This window comes from Chenopodium album, chromosome 14 (genome assembly GCF_948465745.1).
Source record: "Chenopodium album chromosome 14, dcCheAlbu1.1, whole genome shotgun sequence".
In the NCBI taxonomy this organism is placed as follows: domain Eukaryota; kingdom Viridiplantae; phylum Streptophyta; class Magnoliopsida; order Caryophyllales; family Amaranthaceae; genus Chenopodium; species Chenopodium album.
The window spans coordinates 53,893,111-53,907,654 of record NC_137847.1 but is presented as its reverse complement, the minus strand read 5'-3'; the positions used below and the strand labels follow the sequence as shown (position 1 = coordinate 53,907,654).

Sequence of the window (14,544 nt, the reverse complement as noted above, 5' to 3'; positions counted from 1 at the left end):
TTAAAGGAGTTTGATATACTACTCATATCAACAAGATGCATCTTCCTTTTAGGAAGCTCATATGCTAAGAATACTCCATAGTTAAGAGTGCTTGGCTGAGAGTAGTCTTGGGATGGGTGACCTCCTGGGAAGTTTTCCCGGGGTGCGCATGAGTGAGGACAAAATGCGCCGAAAGGACTTGTATTGGTTTGTCACGAAATAGGGAGGGGCCTATTGTCACGAAATGCGCATCGAGGGCCAACAATTGTCCCCACAAACCAATACAAGTCCTTTCGGCGCATTTTGTCCTCACTCATGCGCACCCCGGGAAAACTTCCCAGGAGGTCACCCATCCCAAGACTACTCCCAGCCAAGCACGCTTAACTATGGAGTATTCTTAGCATATGAGCTTCCTAAAAGGAAGATGCATCTTGTTGATATGAGTAGTATATCAAACTCCTTTAAAGCAATCATGAGGGGTATTACATACACCCCCACTTGAAAACGGCAACGCCCCCGTTGCGCCTGGAAGGCTGAGGACTCCAGTATTACGCCTAACGGCAACTAGGTAGCCAAAGTGTTACATCCAGTCTGGCTATGGCCATATGGCCCCAGAATTCTCCCCCGCTAAGCGACTGACATAGGACTAATTATCCACGGTCAGCACGCGGTCGCAGGGTTGCTCTGATACCATTTGTAACACCCCGACCCCAAACAGATTAGGGAGGGGCCTATTGTCACGAAATGCGCATCGAGGGCCAACAACTGTCCTCACAGACCAACACAAGTCCTTCCGGCGCATTTTGTCCTCACTCATGCGCACCCCGAGAAAACTTCCCAGAAGGTCACCCATCCCAAGACTAGGGACTTGTGTTGGTCTGTGAGGACAGTTGTTGGCCCTCGATGCGCATTTCGTGACAATAGGCCCCTCCCTAATCTGTTTGGGGTCGGGGTGTTACAAATGGTATCAGAGCAACCCTGCGACCGCGTGCTGACCGTGGATAATTAATCCTATGTCAGTCGCTTAACGGGGGAGAATTCTGGGGCCATATGGCCATAGCCAGACTGGATGTAACACTTTGGCTACCCAGTTGCCATTAGGCGTAATACTGGAGTCCCTAGCTTTCCAGGCGCAACGAGGGCGTTGCCGTTCTCAAGTGGGGGTGTATGTAATACCCCTCATGATTGCTTTAAAGGAGTTTGATATACTACTCACATCAACAAGATGCATCTTCCTTTTAGGGAGCTCATATGCTAAGAATACTCCATAGTTAAGCGTGCTTGGCTGGGAGTAGTCTTGGGATGGGTGACCTCCTGGGAAGTTTTCTCGGGGTGCGCATGAGTGAGGACAAAATGCGCCGGAAGGACTTGTGTTGGTCTGTGAGGACAGTTGTTGGCCCTCGATGCGCATTTCGTGACAATAGGCCCCTCCCTAATATGTTTGGGGTCGGGGTGTTACACCTCCACTCCTCAGGCCCAGCCCATCGTGCTACCTGATCCACCAACTTCTCCAACCTTACATAACTTTAGGCTTCCTCACTCTTCTAGCCCAACGGAAACCCCCCTCCTCCAACCCAAACACCATCATAAACACAGGCCGGCCCAGCTCCTACGTTTAATATTCCTATTCCACAGCCCACTATTGTCACACGAAGTAAGAATGGGATTTTCAAACCCAATCCGAAATATTCAGCTTGCACCGCAACTACGAGATCTCCTTTACCTCGTAATCCGGTTGAAGCTCTTCGTGATTCGAATTGGAAGTTGGCCATGGATGATGAATATAATGCTCTTATTAAAAATAAGACGTGGGAGTTGGTGTCCCGTCCACCTGATGTTAATGTTATTCGTTCTATGTGGATTTTTACTTATAAAGAAAAGTCTAATGGTGTTTTTGAGAGGCATAAAGCCCATCTTGTAGGAGATGGGAAAACTCAACAGGTTAGCATTGATTATGGGGAGACCTTTAATCCGGTGGTGAAACCGGCTACCATTCGCACTGTTCTTAGTCTTTCTCTCTCAAAGGCATGGCCAATCCATCAGTTGGATGTCAAAAATGCCTTTCTTCGTGGTGAGCATCAGGAGACAGTTTATATGCATCAACAATTGGGTTATATCTAGGGATCGTGCTCATCCCGATTATGTTTGTCTTTTGCGTAAGTCTTTGTATGGGCTTAAGCAGGCACCCCGAGCTTAGTATAAGCATTTTGCTGATTTTGTAATGTATGTTGGTTTTACTAATAGCGGGATGGATAATTCTTTATTCATTTACCACAAGGGGTCTGATATGGCTTATATATTATTGTATGTTGATGACATTATTCTCACAGATTCTTCAAATACTCTCATGCATTCCATAATGGATCTTCTTAGTTCAGAGTTTGCTATGAAATATCTGGGTCCGCTTAATTATTTTCTTGGTATTATTTTCTGGGTCCGCATAAGGGTGGTATGTTCCTCTCACAGAGGAAGTATGCAAAAGAGATAATTGAGCGTGTCGGTATGTCTTCTTGTAAGCCGTCTCCCACTCCAGTTGACACCAACTCGAAGGTTAGTGCTACCTCTAGTACTACTTTTGATGATCCTACTCTGTATAGGAGCCTTGCAGGGGCTTTGCAATATCTGACTTTCACACGGCAGGATATATCATATGCCGTCCAACAGGTGTGTCTTCATATGCATGATTCGCGGGTTGATCACATGTCAGCTCTTAAGCGAGTAATTCAGTATGTTAAGGGTACTCTAGACCAAGGTCTTCACTTGTATCCCTCTTCTTTTTCTACTCTGGTCTCATATACTGATGCGATTAGGGTGGATGTCCTGATACGAGGCGTTCGACGTCTGGTTATTATGTATTTTTGGGTGATAACTTGGTATCTTGGTCGTCTAAGAGACAACCGACCTTGTCAAAATCCAGTGCTAAGGCAGAGTATCGTGGTGTGGCTAATGTAGTTTCCGAGTCATGTTGGCTCCGAAATATTCTACTAGAGTTACATTGTCCAGTTTAAAAGGCTACTCTTGTGTATTGTGACAATGTCAGTGCTATTTATCTATCCGGCAACCCTATTTAACATCAACGTACGAAACATATTGAAATGGATATCCATTTTGTTCGAGAGAAGGTTGCTCAGGGCGAAGTCCGTGTTCTTCATGTGCCATCTAGATATCAGATTGCGGACATTTTTACAAAGGGTCTCCCGCGAGTTCTCTTTAAGGATTTTAAGGACAGCCTAAGCGTCCGACCTCCTCCCGCTTCGACTGTGGGGATGCGTTAAGATATACTACCTCCGTTTTGTTTTTAGTTGACATATTTTGACTTTAGCATTATTCACACACTTTGACTATGTTTTGTGATTTATACGTAATGGAAAATATAGTCAGTGGGGTCTTGTTAGATTTGTCACAATATATATTTTCAAAATATCAACTTTTTATAATTTTTGCTTTTCAATAATTAAAGATATTAACGATTGAATATGTATATTGGCAAACGTGACTAAAGAAACATGTCAATTAAAAAGAACAAGAGTATATCTTTGGTCTTTGAATATATTTTCGGTTTCCTAATGTATAGCCTAGAATATATTTTTGTATAGCTGTTTCCTATTTTGTAGCTAAGTCAGTAGCTTTTGATAAGCCTTGCATATTGTATATATTGCCATTTGCCAAGAGTGCAATGGATTAGACATTTAGACTCACGGAATATAATTCTATTAGTTACGAACACTTATTTGGCTGCTAATGAATAACACTGTATTAGAAATTATTAAATGTTTGTAGTAGCTAATTCATATTACTCCGTACTACTTAAGCTTGTAGTGAGGAGACATATAAGATAGTAGCTGATATATCCACGACTAAGAATTAATTTCATCAAATTGACTTTATTGCGACGTTTGCTAGCATACAACTTTATTTAAAAGCAGATTAGTACTACCTATAAAAGTCAAAATAATGCATATAAATGGATAGAACTTTTGTATGGAGCAATGTGCAATTGTCCGCACCACATCACCACTGTACCCCTAAATGAAGTTGCTGGCCTATAGGATATAGCCCAATGACCAATACTGGCAAGAGTTTGATGAGGATTTGACGAGTGTGAGGTCTTTATTAAAAACTTTATTTACTGTTTGTTTTATTAGATGAATGAGATTTACGGTCTGTTCACTTCAGCTTAATTTTAGTTCAGTTCAATTCACCTCTAATTAATTCAGTTCAGTTCAGTTCAACTCTTAATTATCTTATCTCATAAAATATTCATTTTAACTCAATTCAATTCAATTTAATTCAGTTTAACTCTAATCAGTTTAATTCAGTAAATATGAACAGGCTCTAAACATCTAAAATATGTGTATTAAACTATCAATAAATGAGAAAATGACTCTTTCTAAGCCAACATGGCCCAACAATACAACTAAAGTACTAGGAGTAGTTAATTTGACATTATTTTAATTACACGTGGTGCTAAAATTTTACAAATAGTGCCAAGATAATACTTCTGTGCACCTTTGTAATATTGGGACCTTAATCCATGGAAATAAATGGATTTATTCACAAATAAATATACTTTATCAAACTTTTGATAAAATTGAAGACTTCTTTATACAATATTGATCAACAAGTTTTCTCTCTTTATACAGTAAAAAAAAATACTCCTAATTCTTGTATTATGAAATATCTAGGCCTCTTACACTTATAAACCTTGTGCGGTTTCTCACCTTATATATATACTTAGAACCACCCCTAATTTGAATTTTAGACTTGGAATATACGATTAAAAACACAAAAGTTGTAAACCTTATAAGTTTGATTGAAGTTTGATATTAGAAGATCAATCGACAAAGGTACAAAATAAGTATAGAGACAAGTGTAAGGTTTGATATATTCACAAATTTAACAATTTTCAAATAAAAATAACTTTTGAGCGTGAAAGTACAAAAGGTTAACCTGGATCGAAATAGCTGATGACCCAAATTGAATTGACACCCCTAAATCCCTAATATATATAGATAAAGAGAGAAAGATCAGGCCATGGAGGCATCCACATGAAGTGAAACATTAAAGGAATCATTTGCGAATTTTTAAAAGCAAAATCTCACGAATACCCTAGAGGCGTTGGATAAGATAATTAAAAGTAGAAATGCTAATTTAAAATGAACATTCATTACAGCAATTAGGGGGTGAAAGTTTAGTTTACAGTGTGGTTTATAGTCCAAACCGAAACCAAACCACATTAATTCGGTTTTGGGATTTTTCAAACCACACCGCACCATATTACTATTGAAACTGAACAAACCACATCGTTTTAAATTCAATTTTTCAAAAGAAAACCGAACCATACCGAAATTTTTCATCCTCTTCAATTTCTTTTTGCTCCATCTAATTGGTCATTCACTCCAACATCGCCTACATTGATTGACATTCTAGGACATAAACAATACAAGTTTTATTATTTTTTGGCTTTATATATATAGAGTAGGAATTAGGATATGTTCTCTTCAAATTATTTTCAGTTCAATTCAATTCAGCTCCAATAAGTTCAATTCAATTCAGTTCTTAATTTCCTTCTCTCATAAAATATTCAATTCAGTTCAGTTCAATCAATCAGAACAGACCCTTAGTATTGGGCTAGGTTATAATTTGGATATGGGCCATAATTCGGTTTGGATTTCGGTTTTTGGTTTTTCAAATCTTAAAATCGAAATCAAACCATATTAATTCGGTTTTGGGATTCCTCAAACCGCACCAAACCATATTCTAAAAAAAACCGCACCACATTTCTAATTTGGTTTGGTTTGTGGTTTGGTTCGATTTTAAACCACATTAGTTTCACCACTAAGTCAACAATTGACTCGTGATTTTAGCATGCATTATTCTTGTTTTAGTTTTGAAAAATATTTTAAATAGTTATCTAACACCATGGAGCGTTTGTTAGCAACAACGTTGTTTTAAAAAAAATTGTAAAGAACAAGGTTTAATCTTTAAGAGAGTAAAGCTGTCCCTTTAGAATGCATTTACTTCATGCAACAAATTGCAGTGGTACACTCTACCACAGCCACAAGCTTTGTTGCTGCAAACTGATAATGGATTACACATACCAATATATTGGAGGTTGAGAGTTGGCCTGGTATTAAATCTTGCAATCAATGAATTCTAACATAAATTTCATCTAAATTGTTTGATGATTAAATAATTATTATTAAAGTTAAAAGAGTGTTTTGTTATACAATTAAAAAAATACATAGCACAAAACAACCTATAACAAATTTTGTGGACGATAGGATATATCATATATGGTGATTTAGATGTGCACAATTTTGTCTTAATCAATTAAGACTTTAGAATTTTGGACCGTAATGAATGAAGATCTAATTAACAATTAGCCAACATTTTCACACCATTAAACCTTTTACGTGATCGTTGTGTTAAACATAATAAAGTAAAATTTCCTAAAACATTTGGTAGCGGTTTTTTCCCCTCCAAAGTTTAGTAAAAGTAGTACTTATTCTTTTCTAATTTTCAAATTTTTTCTCATATGCAACATAATTTTACTTAGTTTACTACTAATTAGAACTTGTTTTTATAGTTTAGTCTAAGACAACGAGCCATTTAACTTTCAAACTCCAAAACTACTAGTGAATGGACGAAATAATTGGACAATTACATGCATTCACTAATATAATGATAAGAGCATATTACAAACAGTACAATCCTTTATAATATCAGTCATGATTTTGTTTTTTCACATAACTTTCCGAGGAGGAAATACAAGTTGATATACTTGATATCTTTGTTTCGGATATCAAGGGGTATTATGGACTTTTACTTCTTTATCGGATACCAATGCAGTATCAAAATATGAATGTAATACTGTCTGTATTATAGATTGCCTTAAATCCTTGTTAGTTTCACAATTTATGCGAACATCAAGCTATTACAACACATTTTAAAATATCAAATGCGTAATTAATTACCATATACTTAGTTGGAATGAACATAGCCCTTAAGGCTACATATAAGGAGCTAAAAAGGGGATGAAAATATAACATTAATTATCCTGATTTACACGTGATTTTTAATTGTCAAGCATTCCTAAATTAATACCAAATTAGAAAAGACATTAAATGCTTATCATTAGCCCTAAAGGTTACATATAGCGTTACCCTACTTGATTTGATAATCTAGGCAAATATCAAATTTTACATGTAATTTATGATCTGCAAAGCCCATTACTGTCAAATAGCTGCCATATCTGCATAGAAATAAGCAACTCCTGTATCTATGTTACAGATGGTAGTCCATCAACGCATAAATGCCCACTACAGCTGCAGCATCCAAGCTCTATAATAAGCTCTTTCCTGAAGTGAAAGAAACAAAGTTTGCTGAACTAATACAGCAATCTTTTAGAGAAGTTAGTTGAGAGTTTTCCATTATTTGCTACTAAGAGTCGCAAGTGAAGGAATAAATGGAGGGTAAGACGAAGCTTAAGTTCGAATCTTTCGTGTTAGTTGCACTTTTGATTTCATGGTTAGCAATACTACCAGCATCAGCATGTTCAAATGACAGCTCTGATTGCAAAGACTGCATTCTGAGAAGGATGAAATATGACTGCCCGTCGTGTACAACAGCACTACGCTGTATGGCAAAATGCCTGTGGGCAGGAACGTCGAAGGCTAAGTGCATAAAGAGGTGTGATTGCAACGATAAGTACCCCAAGTTATCTGACTGCAAGAAGTGCATGTCAAAGTGCAGGTGCAGCTGTGCTATGTAGATCAATCAAATGGACAGTTTGTACTTTGCCTCTTTTTCATCTTTTTAGTTCTGTTTCGAGCTAATTTCTCATCATCTTAATGTTGTGTGTCAAGTTCAATTGTCTTTAATTTGAGATGAATTACTTACTTTTCTATTTTGGATACAATGAAACTTGATTGAAACTCCAAAATGTTGAGTGTTTTCTTGAAAGCAGTTCTTTGCACTGGTTTAACACCAGATTTTCTTGTTGAACCTGCAAAGACAGAATCAATTTAGTTATAATTAGTATAAAGTAAAGCTAGGAGTTTTATCTGAATTTTCCTTGATTAGTATTATGATATGAACAGATGAAAATCTATCAAATTCCATCTCCAACTTGGATCCAAATTTTGTGTCGAACTATCCAACAAGATGCTTGAGGTGATTTTAACAGTCGAAAAATTCAAACTGTAGTAAGGCAGAAATAGAGACTGCTGCTTGCCAATAACTCTAAGTAAATCCATGTAAATAAGCAAATATAAACTCCCATTCAAAACAAAGGATGCTGATTACCTTCGTATCGTAAACATTGCTTCACATAAACCGTGTTCAAGCTCAAACACATCACTGCTTTTCTGAGTAAAGGAAGCGCGAATCAGTTCCATCACTGCTCTTAAATAACTTCAGATTGAAAGTTCATTTACCATCAATAAATTACAAAAACTTCTCCTCTTTCCCAAAACAAACATATGTGAACAATAAAAGCTCTCACAGAAACCAAGCCTCCAACATTTACAGGTATGCTTAGAAGTTGGAACCACACTATAATATATACAATTCAAAGAGATAAACAGAAGAAGGGAACGAAAAAGAAAAATACATGCCTATGATTCACATTGATGCACACATGTTCTTCTGCCTTCTTTGATTCTCTCCTTGACGATTATGCAGCCAATAATTTAAGTTAATTCATCAAAACTGGCATCTTCTGCATATTTAGTTTCAGGCTTCATGTTACCAAGACTAGGGTACTGGTGATAGACACTGTTACATACCCAACCTGTTCAAGTGTCAGAATCAGTATTATACGAAAAAGTTCCATATTTTTAGTCGTAGTGAAATCTCAGGTGTACATACCCAAGTCAGCATGTTAAGAATTCTACATGGGTACATGAGGAGTTGAAGTTCCGATTCATGCCAGTCCACTAGGGCACAAGACCGGAGCAAGGATCTTCTCCATTGAGTTCTCCAGTAGATTTCCTTTTCCACATGATACTCTTTAGCCTGCACGATTGTTCTACAATCAGCTTATAGGTAGAAGGGTGCTTCCATGCTACAACAGAAAATCTGTCTCCAAATTCCTCCATTCCTTCAACCAACAACTGCCATATCAAGGACCCAGCTCCTGCTTGACCCTTCTTGGCAGACTCAAAAATTTTATGATAGACGGTTCTCATCAGCTTATCACCGTAATGAACATTTTTACCTTTCACATGTAATGGATAGCCAACTTCAGTAAACAGAACAGGTTTCTTCAGGATATTCTCACTGTCACTAATATGAGAATCCAACCAATGTGAAAGGAAATCCAGTTTTGCAGTAACATTAGCATGTGGCATCCTATATTTTAACAAGTAGAGTAAGGAATGAGAGGGAAATTTTTTTGAAGATTCAAGCAGTCAATTTCATCAAAGATCTGATTCACTAACCAGCTATCAGGGTATGCATGAACTGAAGCAAAGTCGATACCATCAATAGCAGAATTCTGTATGAAATCAGTTCCAAGCAAGGTAGCCCATTCTCCAGGATTTATTTTTGATTTTTCAACAGGTTTGGGTCCATAGAAACCTTCAAGACCAATGGTAACAAGATGCTTTTGGTCCAAACTCTTGGTATATGCTACCATCTCAGTAATCCAAGCCTATTGATGGATGTAAATTGTAAAAACAGGATGCATAAGTAAATGATGAAAAATCAAATAACTTGAATAAGATAAATCTTTTGTGCCAATCATTTCAATGAAAACGGAAGGTTTAAAGGCCAGAAATACCAAGAAAAAGTAATACAGAATCAGGAGTGGCTCAGTTTGGCAAGTCACTGCTTCACTTAGATATGAGATCGAAGACCAGGTTACAATTCTCACTGAATGTAGCTATAGCTTGCCACACTATGCCACCCCAACAGAGAAAGCCTGATCTTTCTTAGATTACCACCCCTCCCCCCCCCCCCCCCCCCCCCACCCAACACACACACACACACACACACACACACACAAAAGATAAGAAGCTTACCTGAAGAATGGAAGAACAAGAGTCAAAATCACATCGCGGCTCATTTATAAGTTCCCATGCAAATATGGCTGGTTCTTCAGAATATCTAACTCCACTTAAGGAGTTCTTTCTCGTTACGATGACCTATAGCATTCAGAAACCAAGCCAACGATAAATAGGTTGTGATAGCTATAGCTGAAGTGATGATGAGTCACTGGGAATTGGGAAACATAATTCTGCTTAAAATATATGTTAAAGCAATAATCCATGTGCAAAAAGTGTAAACACCTGTTTCTTAATCCCCTCACAGCAATATTTATTGGCACACCAAAGCGCAATTGCAAGTTCAGTAACACATATAATAATCTGATTAACTTTAATTCTATAAAATTGTTCACGCCAGCAAATAAAAGATAGAAGGGCTCTTCTCCTACAAGAATATAGTCAAGTACCTTGATGTAAGCTTTATAATAGCCCTTAATTGTTGAATCTGCAAAGAAGGAATCAGCTGACGATGAGATATTTACTACTCCAGCTTCTTGTGCCCATTTCACATACTGTGCTTTACCACCAAATGCATTCAGATTGTTTACTAGACTAAGAATCAATCTTACACCATTCTTCCTCGCTTCCACTATCACATAATCCAACCCCTGTTGCATAAAAAAACCAACACCATAGCATATTAATCAGATAAATATGAGTTAGGCAGAAAATCCACATATTTTTCTCTAAAGTGCATTGTATAATTTTCAAGTTGTTCATTCAATCAATCTACTTCAGGTCAGTGACATGGAACCTAATATACTCATAGTTAGATTAGCTACGCCTTTAGTAGCATTCCCCATTACTTCTGATACAGCACATAGCTTGATAGCATGAGCCTAACTGCTAAAGAATAAGCTCACCAATCATAAAAAACACATCTTGGGAGAGATTAGACGAACTCATACAATTTGATTTGAAAACATTAACTATGGTCAGAACTTCCTCTATAGGTCCAAAAGATAATTTAAGAAACTTTTGACCATATTCTAAGTAACAAACCAAATAACCTAAAAGTCTCCAAACCTACAAGTGAATATCTTATTTCTCTACATAATTCACCAAACTTTAAGCTACCATACTATAGTACTAAAACTACATTACTCGGGATGCCATCTAGCTTAGTTGATTAAGTCTTGAAATTTGATTATCACAGTGTAGAATCAAATTCCGTCTATATCATTACCCTTTAAGACTATCTATACACAAAAACAAATGCTACATTACTACAAAGTACAAACAGCTCAATTAAGCAGATAAAACAGGAAAATTCAAAAAAACAGAAGAGAGAAATCAAAGAAGATACCTTGAGCACTCTTTCATTGAAGACCCCAGGAGAAATCTGCAAGGAATTCGGGCCGGGCCCATCACTGAAAGCCCAAGTACGGCAAACATTCAACCCCATTTGAGCACCTTTCTTAAGCATTCTAGAAACTTTTGATCTTGATGGGTCCCACACACTTGCCTCCATCAACCAATAAGAATTCCACCCATTAACATACACCCTTTGATCAATTTGATCATGACTGTTGAGTATGATGAAATTGGTGGAATTAACCCCAACAAAACCCATGTTTTTTTGCCAAAAAACAGTGGGAAATTCGAAAGTGAGCTGATTACTGAAATTGAGGAAGAGAAGTATAGCAATTGTAGCTATTCCTAGAATTGGGTACGCGTATTTCTCTCTGAATTCGGAGTTGTTCTTCATTTTGTTTTGGGTAAAGAATGGAATTTGGGAAAGTGAAAGAGAGGTTTTTGTGCAGTGGAAGTGAGGGTAACAAACACTTATTTTGTCGGTAGGCAACCGTCAGAGTTGGTGCAAGGAATAATTTTTTATGTTACTACTTCCTCGGTTTTTTTTTTCAAGTTGTATCTCGACAGGAGACCCTATTAAATCGGGATCTTCTACTAATAAGATTGTGAATATGATAATAACATCCCGTTCTTTTTGCTAGAATCCAACATAATGGTATTAAGATCTTGACAAATTTTCTTTTATTAAGGTGAAAATAGGGTTAAAGCCCTTAAAGGGGGGCATTGGGAAAAATAAAGGCAAAATCACAAAAAAAGAAAGCATGATGTGAGCCAAGAATGATGCAAATTAAAGTACTTGTGGAAAGGAAGGGTGGTTTGTGTTGGTGATGAATGACAGTTTATTTTAGTTCAGAAAATTGAAAATATATTCCGTGATATTCTTTATGTGGAGGAAAAACGGGAGAGAAAATAGAGACTTATACAGTTATTGGTAGATTTATTATGCTTTTAAACCAACTTTTAAGGCTTCATGTGACACTCCTAACATTTACTTCAATTTTGAAAAAATCCTGAAATTGCCCTAAAAACGTGAATTATAACCCTTAGTTTGGACCATATTCAACTCCTTGTCCAAAAAGGAAAGAATGCAAGGTGCTTTACATAAATCCCACGAGACCTTAGGAGGTCATTTGGTGGTTTTAATCATCCACTTTGCCTTTATATCATCAACATTATTAATGACCCAGAAATACATTTTGTAATATTACTTGACTCTTTGAAACCCCTTAATATTCAAAAATTGTTTGATTTTGTGTATTATATATTTATATGCGTTCAAATTCATTTCGCATGATGCAAGATTAGGCATCGAGTTGCTTTCCAAGGTCCCCAAAACTCCCTTGGAAACCTACTTAGGGTCTGTTCAGATTACTAAATTGAGCTGAACTGAATTGATTGAAGCTGAAATGAATTGTTTATGAGAGAAGAAAATTAGGAATTGAACTGAAATTAAGTTGAAGAGAACATGTCCTTGGTGCCCAAAGGCCAAACCAATCTCATTCTTGTCTTAATTCATCCTTCATTTGTCTTAATATGTCTTGTCTTGATCAATAATTAAAATGTGGCAAAATTTTAAAAAATAATTAAAATTACACCAGGATGTTGCTGCCCAGGATCGAACTGGGGACCTTCAGTGTGTAAGACTGACGTGATAACCACTACACCACAGCAACCTTGTCATATAAAGTTTAGTGTTTGACATTTTATACTTGTGTTACATATTTACAAAAGGAGATAACTTGCCTCATTTTCTGGCATCTGTAAACAATATTTGACTTGAACTTCAAAATAATACAAGTTCTACTTTTTACAAGTACCCATCTCATACAGCAACTTTTTTTGCTACAATTGTAGAATATAAGTTCATTACAAAGTTTGGTTCATCAAAATTCAGAATTAAAACATTCATACAAAAGCATCCTTAACTATACCATTCAGTATACTAGCCATTCATCTTAGCTTCTCAAAAACTATAAGCAAGATTCATACTAATTAGTACAGTAAATTGCTGTCAAATGCTGCTCTAGACTCTTAGCAAGGATCCACATTAATTTTTGTTATCGCGATTTCATGGAACTAGCAATATGACCAAAATATTTCTCCCAATAAAGGAGATGCATATTGAATTGTTGTCGTCTTCAATTTTGCAGGCTAATGAGATTCATCAAGAATTTGATAGTGAGTAGATACTAGATAGGATAAGGGAACCACGGAATACATAATAGGTTATTATTGTTGTATTTTTTTAATAATCGCGCAAAAACCTCTCTAAACATCGGAACCCCAAGTTATGAGCACAAAACTTTTCCAACTCCTCTCCACCTCTTTCTCTAGTAACCCTCTCCTCAATTCCGCCAAACCCCTCATCCCAATCCCTCCACAAATCCCAACCGTCCATTGCTCTGTGATCACCACAAATCCCATCCATCACCTCTTGCAACCCCACGATTCGACGGCTGAGATTCTTCCTCAGCTCCCTTACACTCTGGTTGAACCCAGGAACAGAATCTAACTTCAACAGCTGAACCATCAAAGCTTCATTAATCCTCAGCTTCTCCTTTTCACTGCTCCTAACTGCATCCACAGTTTCCTGCAATTGGATCACCCACTCCAGCCTATCAACCTCGGCTTCGACGGCTTTGATCTTCTTCAGCAGGGTTCGGACCACGTAGGAACGGTAGGCTGCCTGTATCTTAGAAGCCGCAGCTGAGTGATCATGGAAATGAACGGTGATAGGGATGGGAGGCGAGGCGGGTGGCTTGATCGGAATTTCAGTGGATTTGGGGAGGGTAGAGTTGTCATTTCGGAAGGTGTAGGTGACAGTTGATGTTGAAGATGGTGAGAAACGAGCTTTTCTGTTGGGGTTCATGGCCACCGACTGTGAGCTGAGAAAAGTAGAGAGAGAGTGATGATAACAGAAAAGGTGGGCTGAAAATGATGTAGAAGACTAGAAAACTAGATAAAAAGGAAGAAGCTGAATTATGGAACACGTAACAATCAAGCTTTTTGACCTTGTATATTATAGATGATAATTTATACATGTGCCTGGTCATAATGGAGTAATGTTTGGTCCTACAAACATGTATCAATATAACCATCACCCATATGCGTTACAACGGTCTACTCGAGATTGATATTAGATGATTACGGACTTACGGACTGTGGAATGCATAGAATTTGGTACCTCGAGTAGTAGTTTAAT

At 37.2% G+C, this 14,544-nt stretch overlaps 1 protein-coding gene, 1 non-coding gene and 1 pseudogene across 3 annotated transcripts; all 3 read right to left on the bottom strand.

The window, feature by feature from the left end:
• Window positions 1-7,762: 7,762 nt before the first annotated feature.
• On the bottom strand, window positions 7,763-12,032 carry LOC145579616 (mannan endo-1,4-beta-mannosidase 6-like). 2 transcript variants are annotated; one of them, XM_081636850.1, is made up of 7 exons: window positions 11,335-12,032; window positions 10,436-10,636; window positions 10,005-10,127; window positions 9,423-9,634; window positions 8,851-9,333; window positions 8,287-8,757; window positions 7,763-7,987 (listed from the first exon to the last, which is right to left on the bottom strand). In XM_081636850.1, the coding sequence occupies exons 1-5, from the start codon at window positions 11,734-11,736 to the stop codon at window positions 8,919-8,921; spliced, it is 1,353 nt and encodes a 450-aa protein (XP_081492976.1). In that variant the 5' UTR covers window positions 11,737-12,032; the 3' UTR covers window positions 7,763-7,987; window positions 8,287-8,757; window positions 8,851-8,918. The 2 variants fall into 2 exon arrangements, with proteins under 2 accessions (XP_081492976.1, XP_081492975.1); XM_081636849.1 differs by having other exon boundaries at window positions 7,764-7,987; window positions 8,287-8,773; window positions 11,335-12,030.
• Window positions 12,033-12,942: 910 nt separating this feature from the next.
• On the bottom strand, window positions 12,943-13,015 carry TRNAV-UAC (transfer RNA valine (anticodon UAC)). The gene has a single exon. It is a non-coding gene; the product is annotated as a tRNA-Val (tRNA).
• Window positions 13,016-13,140: 125 nt separating this feature from the next.
• On the bottom strand, window positions 13,141-14,305 carry LOC145579615 (BAG family molecular chaperone regulator 5, mitochondrial pseudogene; annotated as a pseudogene).
• Window positions 14,306-14,544: the final 239 nt, after the last annotated feature.

What these genes read in the sequence shown, in the direction of transcription:
- LOC145579616 (XM_081636850.1), bottom strand. Translation starts at nt 11,736, where the DNA reads ATGAAGAACAACTCCGAATTCAGAGAGAAATACGCGTACCCAATTCTA. An exon ending in ATTATAAAGCTTACATCAAG is followed by an intron (nt 10,128 to 10,435) that starts GTACTTGACTAT and finishes TGAATGCTATAG; the next exon opens with GTCATCGTAACGAGAAAGAA. An exon ending in CATGCATACCCTGATAGCTG is followed by an intron (nt 9,334 to 9,422) that starts GTTAGTGAATCA and finishes GTTAAAATATAG; the next exon opens with GATGCCACATGCTAATGTTA.